At 43.8% G+C, this 14,421-nt stretch overlaps 7 protein-coding genes across 7 annotated transcripts; 4 read left to right on the forward strand and 3 right to left on the reverse strand.

The window, feature by feature from the left end:
- Positions 1–3,065: 3,065 nt before the first annotated feature.
- On the reverse strand, positions 3,066–3,722 carry PHALS_10842 (RxLR-like protein; the record flags this gene model as incomplete). The annotated part of the gene is made up of 1 exon (XM_024726338.1): positions 3,066–3,722. The coding sequence occupies one exon, from the start codon at positions 3,720–3,722 to the stop codon at positions 3,066–3,068; it is 657 nt and encodes a 218-aa protein (XP_024577025.1).
- A 604-nt stretch (positions 3,723–4,326) lies between these two features.
- PHALS_10843 (uncharacterized protein) lies at positions 4,327–4,839 on the forward strand (the record flags this gene model as incomplete). Its single annotated transcript, XM_024726339.1, has 2 exons — positions 4,327–4,422; positions 4,585–4,839. The coding sequence occupies 2 exons, from the start codon at positions 4,327–4,329 to the stop codon at positions 4,837–4,839; spliced, it is 351 nt and encodes a 116-aa protein (XP_024577026.1).
- An 870-nt stretch (positions 4,840–5,709) lies between these two features.
- PHALS_10844 (uncharacterized protein) lies at positions 5,710–6,029 on the forward strand (the record flags this gene model as incomplete). The annotated part of the gene is made up of 2 exons (XM_024726340.1): positions 5,710–5,715; positions 5,757–6,029. 2 exons carry the CDS (start codon positions 5,710–5,712, stop codon positions 6,027–6,029), a joined length of 279 nt encoding a protein of 92 aa, XP_024577027.1.
- Positions 6,030–9,672: 3,643 nt separating this feature from the next.
- On the reverse strand, positions 9,673–9,990 carry PHALS_10845 (uncharacterized protein; the record flags this gene model as incomplete). The annotated part of the gene is made up of 1 exon (XM_024726341.1): positions 9,673–9,990. One exon carries the CDS (start codon positions 9,988–9,990, stop codon positions 9,673–9,675), a length of 318 nt encoding a protein of 105 aa, XP_024577028.1.
- A 1,144-nt stretch (positions 9,991–11,134) lies between these two features.
- Positions 11,135–11,443, forward strand: PHALS_10846 (uncharacterized protein; the record flags this gene model as incomplete). Its single annotated transcript, XM_024726342.1, has 1 exon — positions 11,135–11,443. The coding sequence occupies one exon, from the start codon at positions 11,135–11,137 to the stop codon at positions 11,441–11,443; it is 309 nt and encodes a 102-aa protein (XP_024577029.1).
- Positions 11,444–12,127: 684 nt separating this feature from the next.
- Positions 12,128–12,530, reverse strand: PHALS_10847 (uncharacterized protein; the record flags this gene model as incomplete). Its single annotated transcript, XM_024726343.1, has 2 exons — positions 12,128–12,370; positions 12,462–12,530. 2 exons carry the CDS (start codon positions 12,528–12,530, stop codon positions 12,128–12,130), a joined length of 312 nt encoding a protein of 103 aa, XP_024577030.1.
- Positions 12,531–13,445: 915 nt separating this feature from the next.
- Positions 13,446–13,595, forward strand: PHALS_10848 (uncharacterized protein; the record flags this gene model as incomplete). The annotated part of the gene is made up of 1 exon (XM_024726344.1): positions 13,446–13,595. The coding sequence occupies one exon, from the start codon at positions 13,446–13,448 to the stop codon at positions 13,593–13,595; it is 150 nt and encodes a 49-aa protein (XP_024577031.1).
- Between the last annotated feature and the right edge of the window lie 826 nt (positions 13,596–14,421).

Below are 14,421 nucleotides of genomic sequence, written 5' to 3' on the forward strand. Positions count from 1 at the left end.
TTGCTCTTTACTCAAAGGAAGCTTACAAAGGTCACCGACTTTACGTTCGATACTAAAACCAGTACGAGTGTAGCGGATCGCAATCCGCTACCTCCGGGAGTACCCAAACCTTAACCCGAGCAAATGTACTCTTCCGTTCAAAATTGAAACTGTATTTAATTGTTTTATTTGCGGCAAAGCCACCTCTATCTTAAACCTTAGGATTTCCTATTTAGATCGAAAAACGTAATTAATATGTATGACTACTGGTAGTCACGCCCTGTAGTGGCTACTTGTTATGGTGTAGTTTCACCATTGTGTGATTACACCGACTTGCGTAATTCAGCCCTTTGTACGGTCACACCATCTTGTTTGGCCCACCATTTCATACCAGGGTAGGCTTAACTCCTAGCAGAGGTGGGTTCATGACTCACCAAAACTCCGCCATGGAACGTGCGCGAAGAGCCAAGGTCTTCGACCTCCAATCGATCCATGGCTTATGGTGTTCAAACATATCAGACCAGGAATAACGTCATACCTTGAATTTGAGTCGCAGACTAAGCAGCGTTTCACGCTACCGAAGTAAAAAAATTTGACACCGAGGTCCACAGGGACCCTCGGCACAGTGATGCAAGTCCCCGTCGCTCAGCAAACGTGACAGTGTCACTCAACCGCGCTTTCAGTGCCTCAGCATACCACTGAATTTCTTTGATCGTGGAGCGTCGAGCATAATTGCCCCTAATTGCGTAAAAGCGACCGGAATTCCTTCATGGTGGCTTTAACGACCAGCAAGCCCGGCTTGTACACAAGATCCGTGTTCAAGATCACGGAGCTCTTCGGCCCAAGTCCTGCTGTCCTTTACCTCTTTTAAACTCAACTGAAGTCAGTTCCTTCCCAGTAGGGGTGCCTTGCGCCTACTGGGTTTTGTCATCTCCCCGCAATGAACCAGACTAGTGAGAAGCAGGACATCGGTTAGATATACCTTGACGCGCCTTGCGCAGGAGGCAACCAGTCAGAGGTGACAAGTGTCTCCACAAAGTAAACAACGTCGAGTTTTCAAACGTCGCCCGGCATCTCGGAGCTCTTCTCTTCCTTCTCAGCATAGCTGCGATCCATTGGCTCAGGCTCGCTCGACGAGCTCTGAGGTTATGCATTCCAACCATGTCGTGCCGACTTAAAGTTTGATTCGGCATACACTGTCACATTCACCGCTTCTTCGAAAGGAGACGGATACACACGGAAGATTTCCATTCTGGCCACGCCAGTGCGAAGGCCCTCCATAAAGACGGTCACTGTGACCGCCTCGAAGATAGGATCGGCTGCCATCCCGGCAATGAGAGTTCGCAACTCTTGGAAAAATACCACCAATTTCGTTTGCCCTATCGGGCGTCGCACGCGATCTGCCTGAATACGCAGCAAAACACTCGCATAAGCTGACGCTTCAGCTATTTACAAGAGGAGAACACTGCTTTAACCAAACAGCGCACGTCAGCGCCGATTCTCGCGCTCGCACCGAGCTTGGAGATAGATAGCGCTACGCGCTGTTGTTCGTTCTGAAGCATAGCAGATGCCATAGCCATCTCGGCTTCTCTTGCCTAGAACATGAAAATTTCTCTATCCGTACTCTCGAAGGTCTTAACACGCTCCATGAGCGGCCTGGGTCGGAAGGAGTCATCCGTCGTCGACGTTTGCGTCATAGACGCAGTCGACGCCGACAGCTTCAGGTGTAGGTGCTCTTACAGAGCATTTTCAAAAAAGCCTCTAAGTGTAGCTGATCGCCTCAGGTCCTTGTGAAGCAAGGTGTTGCACGCCTTCAAGGGCATGCAGAAATATTAGCTTATTGAGCTTGTCCTGCATACCCTGGGACTAATATGAGAATTGCTCCATCCTCATAGCGGGTCAGTCGTAACGTCTCAGGCGTAGATTGACAACCAAGTGCAGCGGGGCTGCCATAGCTCTTTGCAAAGGGGAACCTTACAAAGGTTGCCGACCTACTTTAACTAGTACAAGTGTAGCGAAAGTCAGGGCTACCACCGTTCACAAGCCTCACTCAAGCGCCATTGAGATCCTTCGCAGGCCTTGTGGTTTTAAGTTAGCCTAAAAAAACAACCGCGCGAAGCACTCTACGCTGGTGACACGCTTGGATATCAAGCGTGATTGTTTGTGGGCGGTTATCCAAAAGAGCACCGAGTCGCTCGGATCCTAAATATCTTACTCCTCACTATCCGATAGAGGTGAATATTAACGATTGGTGGAACGTCTCAAGGTGATGAAGCATATTAAGCAACCGTTCAGAGGGTTGGTAAAGTAGATCTATCAACAAAATAGCATCTTTATTACAAAGCACACTTGTGTATCGATGAGTGTTTATTGCAAAAAACTGATCCTTTTGTCGTTTAGATTTCTAGCATTAATATTTAACAACAGACTGAAATTTTCTGAAATATAAGCCTCATGTAGCACTACAAAACTCCTCTTCCAGATCTACTGGACATTAATGAGGCGTAGAATGCCCGGGATCCGTCCCAACGATTCTGTCGATATAGGCCATATACGTCGATCACTGGTAATAACACAACGAAAGTTTGATTGTATTTGCTCACGAGAAAAATCGAGAAAAATCCAGCGCTTGAAGAGCTGAATCCACTTAGCTGCGGTCAATCTTGAGTCGACAGAAGCCTGAGCATGAATGTCTCGAGCTTTATTGATTTCGTCCTCAATGATAGCATTTGAATTGTCCAGCGCCTTGTTTTCGGGCGCTTCATTGAGGTCTATTCGAATGCGATCGAGTTTTTCATGAATGCTCAAAACTTCCTGCAGTTTTTCCGCATCTAAGTCTACATTTCGAAGTATTAGCCGCACGTGGTCCCGAGTGTAGGAGTACTTGATCCACTTCTTCAGAAGCTACTTCCAGTCGAGTTCGATTGAATTTGGGTCTACTGAGCCAACGGGGAAAAGTGACCCCCCAATTTTTGCTCTGCTTACAATAATATTGGCAGCACGGTAGTCTAGTAAGGCACGAAATTCGGTGGGAAGAGATGGGATATCCAAGTATAGCGTGAAAACAGTCAGAATCTCCTCTATCGTCATTTCATGCATGATCTTGTCGTATTGAGTTGCACATCCAGGTCTCCGTACCCAGCTGTACGCAATATCGCTTCCACTTCATCGCGTGTAAACCCATATCGAATCAAACCCTCAAGATGAAAATCGACCGACTCCTTCTTGAAATTTGTAAGCTTTTGAGCGATATAGAGGGCTGAGCGAACATAGGGGCTCGACGTATCAATATTGGTTGGGAGCGGGCTGTTAGGTTGATTCCTCTGTACCACCGAAACTGTATTATCTTTGAATTTCTTCAGAAGATCTTGAATCTGGTTCATGTTTAATTCTGGTTCCATTTGTTTCAAAAGATTAGAATAGTCAGCGATACTCGAGTACTGCGAGGGTGGCACTAGAGTAGTAGTTTTACAAATTTCGGGGAAACGTGACAACACGGCATCCCTTTCAATTGGTATGGAGGATAAGCTGACGTGAAGAAGTGAGTTAGACGGCACCCTTTCTTCGTCCCCAATCACTTTTGTTTGTACCTGTGAATCTTGCACCCATAGTCGACGATCAATTGCATCCCGTATTTTGTTTTGTAAAGTTTGAGTCGAATTGGATAGCGCTGTCAAGACGTCGACAAGTAGAACCATAGCAGCAAGAAGATGCAGCATGAAGAAGGCATCTGGTACACGCATAATGATATGGCACTTAGAAATGAGTTGTAAGGATGACCGGGCAGATCAAAAAGTGAATGGTTCTCGCGTGAGACTTAATTGCAACAATTTTTGACCGGCGTCGTTTGCACATCCATGTAGAAAAGGCAGTGTGTTCGAAAAGCGCAGGCAACAACTGCGAGGGAATTTATCAAAATACTAGACCTCAAAGTTTCTCTTTTCGATATTGGATAGTGCATGAATATGAACTTTAGAAGATTTTCTTGTTACCAAGATTTGTTTTTCGCATTTCGAACAAGCCAGGATAAATTTGGACTGCATATGTGTGTGCATTTCCGGCGTATCCTTTTCAGCTTAACCAGAAAAACAATGTGACTCCTTTTTCTTGGAAATGGCGAGAATACGGCGATTGTATTTTTAACGTGTGTAATACCAATTTTGTAGCCGAAGTCGTGGCTGAAATATTCGCCACTCGCTATAACAATATCATGTATATGTCACGAAATCTGTAATGTATGGGATGCAAAGGCTAACATTACCCAATTTTTTTCTTACGTCGGTATACTACATTCAGCAGCGGTAGGCCAAGTACTTAGCACATCCGCTGTGAAGATGCCCGGTGAGTATGCGCAGTATGATGGAGATCAGTGCGGCCAAAGAGGTCGCAATACGCGAACACGAATGGATATCAAAACAAAATACCCCTGTTTGTGGTAACAAGGTTTATTGTAGTGATTTTGTCAAATCCTTCGAATTAGAACGCAGGTTAGAGCTTCATACAGAGAATGCTTCGTCTTCAAATGTATAGTATTGGTAGTATAAAATCTGCTATCCCGATATACAATGCAGACGATACATGCCGCTAGCTGACTTTATGTGTCAGGAGACGCGGCTGACAAACCTACCTTGGTCTACACTTTCTGCAAATGGATTAGAATCATCATTTATTTGTTGTTTGTTAGGTCTGCTGACTGGACCGGGAAAGCTCACAGAGCCAGATCAAGTGTTCGATAAATTGGACCGCTCAGAATTTCCTTTTTTTGCGATGTTCAGGTTCATAGCATCATGTCAAGCTGAAATTTGTGCCCATTTAAAGTTTTTGCAAGAATCGGAATTCGGAAGTCGTACCAATGCTTAATTTTGATTACTGCACCCACGCCTTAATTGGCCTGAGGGTTCACCAAATTAAAAGTATAATCAGCTTCTTTCTCATCCCGCTCGATTGATTTAGATCACTAGGCTCTCACCGCCCATGTTGGGCAACAAGTTCATCAAATCAGTGGCTCACTCTCTTTCAGCTCGCTGCTCTTCCTGGTTCGATTGATCTTGCTTCTAATAGCTTAGAACCTTCGCGCGTACATGATTCTTTATGAGCCATGTTTAAAGAAATAGCTTGCTATCATCTAGTCTATTCAAAGAGCGTTATAAGAAGAGTGTCTTCTGTCATGCTCATCTTAATTTTATTGATATTTCCAGCTGCTGTGTTACATTATCAACTAACAATGAACACCGTGATGAGCTTTCGTCACGGTTAGGACGACAAAATGTCACTGTTTGGTCGGAGGTACCAGTGTCACACTATGAGCCGATCACTAACGGAAATAGCGCGCTCGATGCTTCACGCGATGCGCGTTGAGCCTCAGTGGCGGGAAGAAATAATGATGACAGCTGTACATATCGTCAGCAGGATCATAACTCCACGCGGCCTTTCATGAGTCCACTTGGAGCGTTGACAGGAGTAAAGCCTACACTAAAATTTCATTTTCGAATTGCGCGGATTCGTACATGTCGACAAAGCCAAGAGGTCCAAACCGGATGCAAAGACCCATCGATTTTGTTTTTTGGGTACGCTGAAGAGTCAAAAACCTTTCGAGTTTGAGACTACGATGCTAAGCGACTTGCCACGACCCGTACCAGTCAACTGGACAAGCAAGTGCCATCCGCGTACGTGAATAGCGAACTTTACCAGAATTATTATCACTCAAGTAAACTGAATGAAAAGAGGATAATGAAGGTACGCATCGCAGAATGTTTCGATTCAAGACGACTGTGTAGATGGAAGACATCACTGCCGATGACGAGGTAAATGACATGGAGATGAACCCACTGAGACCGGAACGTACACTTATTCCGACGCGAACAGCAATCTTGAGGCTGGAACGGGGGCGTCAAGACACTACTAAACGTCTTCGAGGTGTACTCCTGCCCAGAGATGCGATAACCGACGCAGAACGCTTACTTGCTCTTCCAACTGCACCTAAGACAACTCCATCGCAACACGTTATGCGTGTGACTTCTCCATCTGATAGAGATTTCACAAGAATCTAACCTGTATCAAACCCGCCAGGTGCAATTGTAGCGACGCAGCAACTGTCTGATACTGATCGTCTCGTATTTAGTGGTGGTTCTCGTTGTAAGAAGCGGCTCTCTTACGCCTATCCACAAATGCTACCCAGTTCAGATAATGCGAGAGGTTCTAATACTCACCAATGGCTCAGAAGGTGTTCCAGGTCGCGTTTCTGACAATGGTCGCGATGATAGCGAACCCGAAAGTAAGCGACCACGTTTGGGCCGCTACAAAATTACACTATCCGCAATGGAAGTATCAGGAGGCAATGGCCTCACCAACAGCGAAAAGCCGGAAGGGAGCAATTCGCCGAGAAATCCGATCACACGTCCGAAATCATACATGGAATCGACTGATGCGACAGCGAGGAACCAAAATATTGGCCGCATTGCTCTCAACTACGATGATAATGGCAATGTGACGCGTTACAAGGCATAAATAGTTGCACTTGGATACCTGCAGAATCAAGGTGTTGAAAACTCTCACACATACTCACCTGTATCGAATATGAACACTATACCTGAATTTCTTGCGATGTGCTGCCAACGTCAACTTTCGATTCGCCAATTTGACATTGACATTCCTTTCCTCAATGGCAATGTTGAAAAAGTTTTGTATATGGAGCCGTCAGAAGAAGTTCAAGCTCCCGCTGGTATGGTCTGCCAACTCCGAGGGAGCCCCTATGGGCTCAAATAAGCTGAGGCAGTATGATCTAAAACCATTCGCATAGTTTCACGAAGCAAGGATTCTCATAGTGTCCAGCAGATTCGTGTTTGCTTGTCCACCATGATCGTGATGATGACGACTAGCATCTCCGGTATTTGTTGTTCTCAATGTGGATGACTTGCTTGTCGGTGCAAAGATGGAAAAGCAAGTACAAGCAGCGCACAATGCGCTTGCCTCAATTTTCACGCTGAAATTGCTTGTAGATGTTAAGTTCGTGTTGGGGATGGAAATTAAGTACAACCGAGCTGATGGAGAGCTTGTGATCAAGCAGACACAGTCCACTTTCCGACCACTGGAACAATTTGGACAAGAAGATGCGAACAGTTTCCAAAATTCTATGATCCTTCGTAAATTTTTGTCCCTCAAACCCACTTCTACTCTAAGACCAAGTATCGTGAACTGATCGGATTAATGTTGCATATCGCGAACGCCACATGCCTCGACATTAGTACTGCGCTGTCGGTACTCTCCCAGTATCTAATTGATCCTGTAAATTTCATTGGTGTGCTGCAATTAGGGTCCTGCGCTACTTTAAAGGAACTTCTGCATTTGAAATCCGATTCGAGAAGAGCAGTGAGTTGCCGAGAGGATTGAAGACTTTTAGCAATACTAATTGGAGAGGAGATCAAGCTACATGTCGTTCGGCTTCTGGTGTTGATGTGTGGATTTCCAGCTGTGAATCAGAAGAAGAGGTTAACCGTTGCGATGACAACCCAAGAAATTGTAGGGCTACGTTTTCATCTTAGCGAAATGGGTGTTAAGATCGACTGAGCTACTGCAATTAAAGTGGGCAACGTGTCAGCGATCAGTATCGCAGTGAATAATGGTTAAACTCCTAAAGCAAGCACATTTCGTGCGTGATCATGTTGAAAGGGGAACCATCAAGCTTCAGTAACTTCCAACCGAAGATCAGCTTACAGGCTTTCTTACGAAAGCAATGTCAAGTGGACTGCAAGTTGAGGGGAGTGTTGGGCTGTGCGGCATCACGTCACAGAATTTGTGTCGTATGTTAGTGCAACTTCCATGTTACAGTGAATGATGGTTGCAGAAAGTTTGCAAACGGGTTAACAAAGTCAGGGCTTAAGAACAGGCTTTTAGAACAGGCCACATGAACTTGTTAGTTAGAAGAATTTTAACTCAAGAGACCACTTTTCATTCTGCTCTGCAAAGCACAAGTTCTTCAAAAAAGCTTTGATCTACCACTTCAAGGAAGAAAATGGTGGAATTAGCCCAATGCTTCCTAGCTAGGATACCAGCAGGCCCATGCCCAGAATCGATAACGGCTGGGATATCGAGCAAGTCGGTCAAATCGTCAAGGGTACTTAAATACTACCGAAAGAAGTGCAGACAATACTGGGCATATATGACAAGCTCATATCAGAGCTACATGCTCCGCTTTTTGCAAACAACGTGCTTCATTGGCCAAACGCCGTCGATACGTAGTAATACGAAATCCCTGACCAAGTTGCTGGTCAGGCTTTTACTACTCTAGATGAGTAGTATTTTATATATCCTCGCAGCTGAATGGACGAAGCCTTTAACCTCAAGCTTGCTCGTGACTAGGTAGTCTTGACTCTTCGTTTTGTTCTTTGAGACGATATAGAAATCTCATGTGTTATGACATATCTTGACAAAACTTGTCTTAAGCACTTATTGTCGACCAGAATATCATAACTTTGGATTTCTGAATTCTAATATTGCTGCTCACAATGCAAATTATAATTGTGTCAGTAGTAAAATACTGATAGATACTTATGCAGAAAGCAATTCTGGCGGGCCAAGACCCATAGGCGGTCACCGTTCGCCTTAGGGCGTTCATTAGCTACAAAAATGCGCTTGTAATACATCTCCAAAAAGTCTCAATCAACGTTGGTGAAAGCATCACATACTTTAACAGAGTTTGATAAAAGGACACCGCTTCGGATGGTCACTCATCCATTCTTCGACAATATGAAAAACGTCTCTTAGAGATAAGACCTTAAGGTGCCATCGACTCAATTCTACTCCAAATTGAGCGACAGCACAGCTTGCAAGCTATCGCAGAGTAATATGATCGTTTGCGAGAATGGGTACCAAACGTGTGGTCCGTAAATAAACGAAGTTTTCCAAATCAAACCCTCAAACTCCTTTGATGTACCAGTAAAAGAAATAAAATTGGTGAAACTGGCTCAATACTCTCTAGCCAGGATACCAGATGGCTCATAAGAAACCATGTACGCACGAAGGCTCTAAGCTACTAGAGGCAAGATCAACTGAACCAGGAAGAGCAGCAAATTGAAAGAGCGTGGGCTACGAATTCGATGATCTTATTGCCCAACATAAGCAGGAAGAGCGTAGTGACCTGTATCAAATCGAGCAGGATGAGAAAGAAGCTGATCCTATCGAAACCATAGTCTAATTTATGCTTAAGTGCAGTAATCCACTCGCATTTGCTTCAGAAATAAGCATTAAGTAAGACTTACGGATTCTGATTTTTGCTAAAACGTTTTATTGACACAAGTACAGCTTGACATGATGTTGTGAACCGCTCAGGATAACATCGCGAACAAAATAAAGTTTTTGACGGTCAGATTTATCAAACACTTGATCTGGCTATGTGAGCTTTCTCGGGTTGGTGAAAGACCTGTGCAAGTGCCGTAAGAAATTCTCCCCGGTTAACTTGACAATTTAAATTTATCGTCAAGAAACTTGACAATGTCAAATAACAAATAAACGGTGGCTTTACCCCATTTGCTGAAAGTGTATTTCAAACAGGCGCGTCTCCTGACACATAAAGTCAGGTATCTGGTACAGTAGATTTTATACTATAGATACTATACATCTCAAGAAGGAACATATGAAGCTATAAACTGGTCTGGTTCGAATTTTTTTTTGACAGAATCACTACAATAGACATTGTTACTGCAAACAGGTTATTGCGACCATTTTGGCCGCATTGATCGCTTTCATACTGCGCATACTCACCGGGACAGCTTTCATCGCCGCAGCGAATGCGCCGAGTGCTTGACCAACACCGGAAATGCACACAAATATACAGATCAAATTTCTGATCGAAATGCGGGAAACAAATCTCAGTAACGAGAAAATCTTCTTAAGTTCAGATTCACGCATTTTCTTGGAACAAAATTGAAAAAAAGAAATATTGAGGTCTAGCGCTTCGGTAAATTCCCTCTCAGTTGTTGACTGCGCTTTTCGAGCACACTGCCTTTTCTGCATGGATGCGTAAACAACGCCGCTATCATTACGTCAAAGATTATTGCAGCAGTTAGGGTTCAAGGTACACGCGGGAACCTTTCATTTTTTTTTCCTTTTGTTTGATCTGCCCGGTCGTTCTGACAGCTCATTTCTGGAATAAGTTCCATCTCAAATATCATGCGCGTACCAGATGCCTCCTTCATGCTCCATCTTCTTGCTGCTACGGTTCTATTGGTCGACGTCTTGACAGCGCTGTCCAATTCGACTCAAACTCCGCAGAACAAAGTACGGGATGCAAATAACCGTCGGCTAAGGGCCCAAGATTCACGGGCACAAAAAAAAGTGATTGGTGACGAAGAGAGGGTGCCACCTCAAAGACTTCAGTCTAACCCACGACAGCTTATCCTTCATAACAATTGAAAAAAATGCCGCGTTGTCAAGTTTCCCCGATCTCCGTGAAACTATTGCTCGAGTGCTACCCGTACAATCCCGGGATATCGCTGAGTATTCCCAGTTCTTGGAACTAATGGAAGAAGAATTAGGAAAGGTAGACAGGGACCAGTTACAAAAACTTTGGATGAAATTAAAAGCTAATGAGGTTTCGGTGCGACAAAAGAATCAACCAAACAGGCCGCCCACAATCAGTATTGACAAGACGAGCCCCTATGTTCGCTCAGCCCTCTCCATCGCTCAAAAGCTTACAAATTCCAAGGAGAAGTCGGTCGATTTTCATCTCGAGGGTTTGATTCGATATGGGTTTACACGCGATGAAGTGGAAGTGATTTTGCGTACAGCTGAGTTCGGAGACCATGATGTGCTACTCAATTTGGCTTCTTACGACAAGATCATGCATGAAATGACGATAGAGGATGTTCTGACTGTTTTCACCCTATTCTTGGAAACCCCATCTCTTCCCACCAGCTTTCGTGTCTTACTAGACTACCGTGCTGCCAATATTATTGTAAGCAGAGCAAAAATTAGGGCGTCACTTTTCCCCGTTGGTTCAGTGAACCCAAACTCGATCAAACTCGACTGGGAGTGTCTTCTGGAGAAGTGGATCAATCACTCCTACACCCGGGACCACGTGCGATTAATCCTTCGAAATGTGGACATAGATGCGGAAGAACTGCAGGAAGTTTTAAAAATTTACGACAAACTCGATCGCATGCGACTAAACCTCAATGAAGCGCCCGAAAACAAGGCGCTGGACAACTCAAATGCTATCATTGAGGACGAAATCAAAAAAGCTCGAGACATTCATGATCAGGCTTCTGTCGATTCAAAAGAGGCCGCAGGTAAGTGGATTAAGCTCTTCAAGCGCTGGATTTTTCTCGATTTTTCTCGTGAGCAGATACAATTAATCTTTCATCGTGTTTTTCTCAATGAAGAAGAAGTATCGAAGTATATGACCTATATCGACAAGATCGTTGGGAGGGATCCTGGGCATTCTTCGCCTCATGAAAATGTCAAGTAGATCTGGAAGCGTAGTTTTGTAGTGCTACATGAGGCTTAGATTTCAGAAAATTTCAGTCTATTGTTAAAAATATAATGCTAGAAAGCTAAACGACAAGAGGATCAGTTTTTTGCACTAACCACTCTTCTGCCATGACAATTGAAAAGGGAAAGATGTAGACATGTAAGCTTAGCTACGCCCCTGCTTCCAATTTATATGGATACAGACCAGAATGTACATCATCACGGCAAGGCAATTTTATACAGATATGGCAACGTTTTGGATAGGATCAAAATCATATTTTTTCACTCTGGGTGTTACCATCAAATCAACAGACCGTGACCGCTTCTGGGCACAGACCCGTCGTGATACTATCCTATAAGGCTGGCTAGGCACCCCTCAGTGGGTCCTAAAACCCGTGTAATTAAGCTTGGTTTTCTTGGGGGGATGTGAACGCTTCAATCATGAAAGTGTTGCTAGCAACTGGACTATTCTGAGTTCGTTTTCAGACGGACAAACGGAAAACTTATGCATGTTAAATAGACATTCGGCTGCAATATCGCTTTATAACTGTATCGAGCGGCTTCACCTCAACACTGTTCGCCTGGAGGTGTTCACAAGCTACGAGAACGCCCCCGCGATACAGCTTCAAAAAAGTCAAAATCAAACAATGGTATTGATGCCTGCGGAGCTCGATATGGATATTTAGCTTTTGAAAATCGTCAAGCCCTTATTTAACTGCCACCAGACGAGCATCCATTTGAGTGAAGGCCATGTGTAGGTCACTATCTTTGATTCTGCTCCAAGCTGAGCGGCGGCACGTCGTGCTAGCGATCGTAGAATAAGCTCGCCAGTTCCGGAACGGGTACCGATGTGTAATATATAATGATACTTGGTGTTCCGATATAATAGATTCTTTGGCGGCAAATGTTGCAATACTCGTTCTACCTGAAAAGGCTTTCATGTGTAGTTAAATTTAACCACTAGTCAAGGGGAAAAGAGTTGGCAGATGTGCTCCAAGTGTTGAGAGCTCTCATACCGGTATGTTGTCTGACTCATTTACCGAGTTATTAGCGGCTGTAAGATTCATGTACGACCTGGAGAGCATCTTTTAAGCTACAAAGTTCAATTACAACTCGGCTACTACGGCGCACAAGATACTGTAGATTTCAATTTAAATGTTCAAAACAAATATTCTCATTACTGGAAAGCACCACCATGATGCACGAAGGTGATACACCTATTTGAAATTTAGACATCTAAGCCCTCTGTGTCTCCTCTTTATTTGTTTGATAGATATAAAGGTTGAGATGCTAGAAAGAACCAGCCGATAGACCTTTTAGGGAAAATGTCGAGTCTATAGGTCATCCTGTGCTTTCTTGAAGATACTTGAGTGCTCTTGAGCCTCGGATGGATTAAGGGAATTTTGCCACAACACTGAAGCGACGGTCGTTTTTTAAGAACTGGGTACTTATAGCTGACCAATAAATTTTACGTACTGGGCCCTTTGAAGCATTAAATGGCGTTGATAGGGAGCGTCGTGCAACAATGTGTAATGCACTACCGAATACAGTAAAAATATGAGATGGATCTCTTCGACCACAGACACCTATGTCTCGTGACGATGACAATACTTAAAGTGAGCCTTAAAAGAAGGTAAAGCATGAAATTGATCTCGTAGTAGGTATGTTTTGTGAGCCGCATAATTTTTGTGTCTTACTTATTGTACACCCTTTATATTTAGATATCCCTCTCATTTCTGTTGTATCAGAAATGACAATACTTATCGGGTTAGGGAGGTTAAAGCCTAATGGATGTAATAATAAATGTCACTTTACCTTTCCGCTTCTTTACGTGAGTCAACGGCCCGCTAGAAGCAAGCAACACGCGACAAAGTGTGTTTGCTCAAAAAAATATGTGTACACGGACGGGCGATTCTCGTTGTCCGAGTACAATCGCAGTTTAGGTATGATCGGGCTGGTATGCCTTAAGCCATGGATTGACTGAAAATCGAAGAGGCTAGATGCTGAGTAAAAGCAATTTTGGCGCGTACATTCATCTGCGGTACTTGGTGCAGGAGAAAATATTCTTCCAAAAGAATCGCGGAGATACTGCTAGTAGCCTTGGAAATGCTCGCAAGGCAAATACGGCTGTGAGCTACCGCTTCCAGTAATACATCCACAGGGCTCTATGGATATAAGAAACCAACGCCGGGGTAGACAGACAAAGCCAGCTTTGAGCAAAGCTTTCCAAACGTTTTCTCGTCTTGAAGAAAGAAGTTGTCAGTATGTCACAATCCCCAGATTTTAACCATGTTTAAAATGAACCGGAGTAGTGGTCATCCAGGATGCATTCGTGAGTCACAAGCTGATAAACAAGCTCCAATGTCTTATCAAATCACTCATTTTTGCCGTGGCAAGAAGGTACAAATGTGTCGGCATCATGCCTTCCGTGCAAACAGAATCTCGCAGGTTTGTGGCAATAACATGGTTCTCTCATGAGTCAAGTGAGCTTATAGAATGCTGATGTCTATTCTATTTACTGGACACAAACGCGTATCAAACCGGATATAATATCACTCAGGGGTGTATGAATAGAATTGCAATACTATAACATCACCAATGTGACACTGATAGTATCCAAGATGGAGCTGGGCTTTTGATCCGTGATCAATTATTCTGTCATTTGAGAGACTATAAGACATATTAATGCAAGGAGCGGATAAGATATATTTGAGGATTCTACGTATTTTTAAGACTAAGTTTACGGAATACTGCGACATGGTCACAAGAGATATATCACAAGTATTGTCGATGCTCTTTAAGAATTGACATGACTCCTAGAGCCAAACATGGCGTAACACGTCAATGGACTCTAGAAAAGGCACGTTTTATACTATGTAATTTGTGGATATACTAAGAAGAATAAAAATGAGACAGCGACAGAGAAAGCATATATCCTACCACCGTATCAGTCTTCATGAGTATCGCTTGCGATTG

The sequence above is a fragment of the Plasmopara halstedii genome (genome assembly GCF_900000015.1).
Source record: "Plasmopara halstedii genome assembly, contig: Scaffold_525, whole genome shotgun sequence".
Taxonomy (NCBI): domain Eukaryota; phylum Oomycota; class Peronosporomycetes; order Peronosporales; family Peronosporaceae; genus Plasmopara; species Plasmopara halstedii.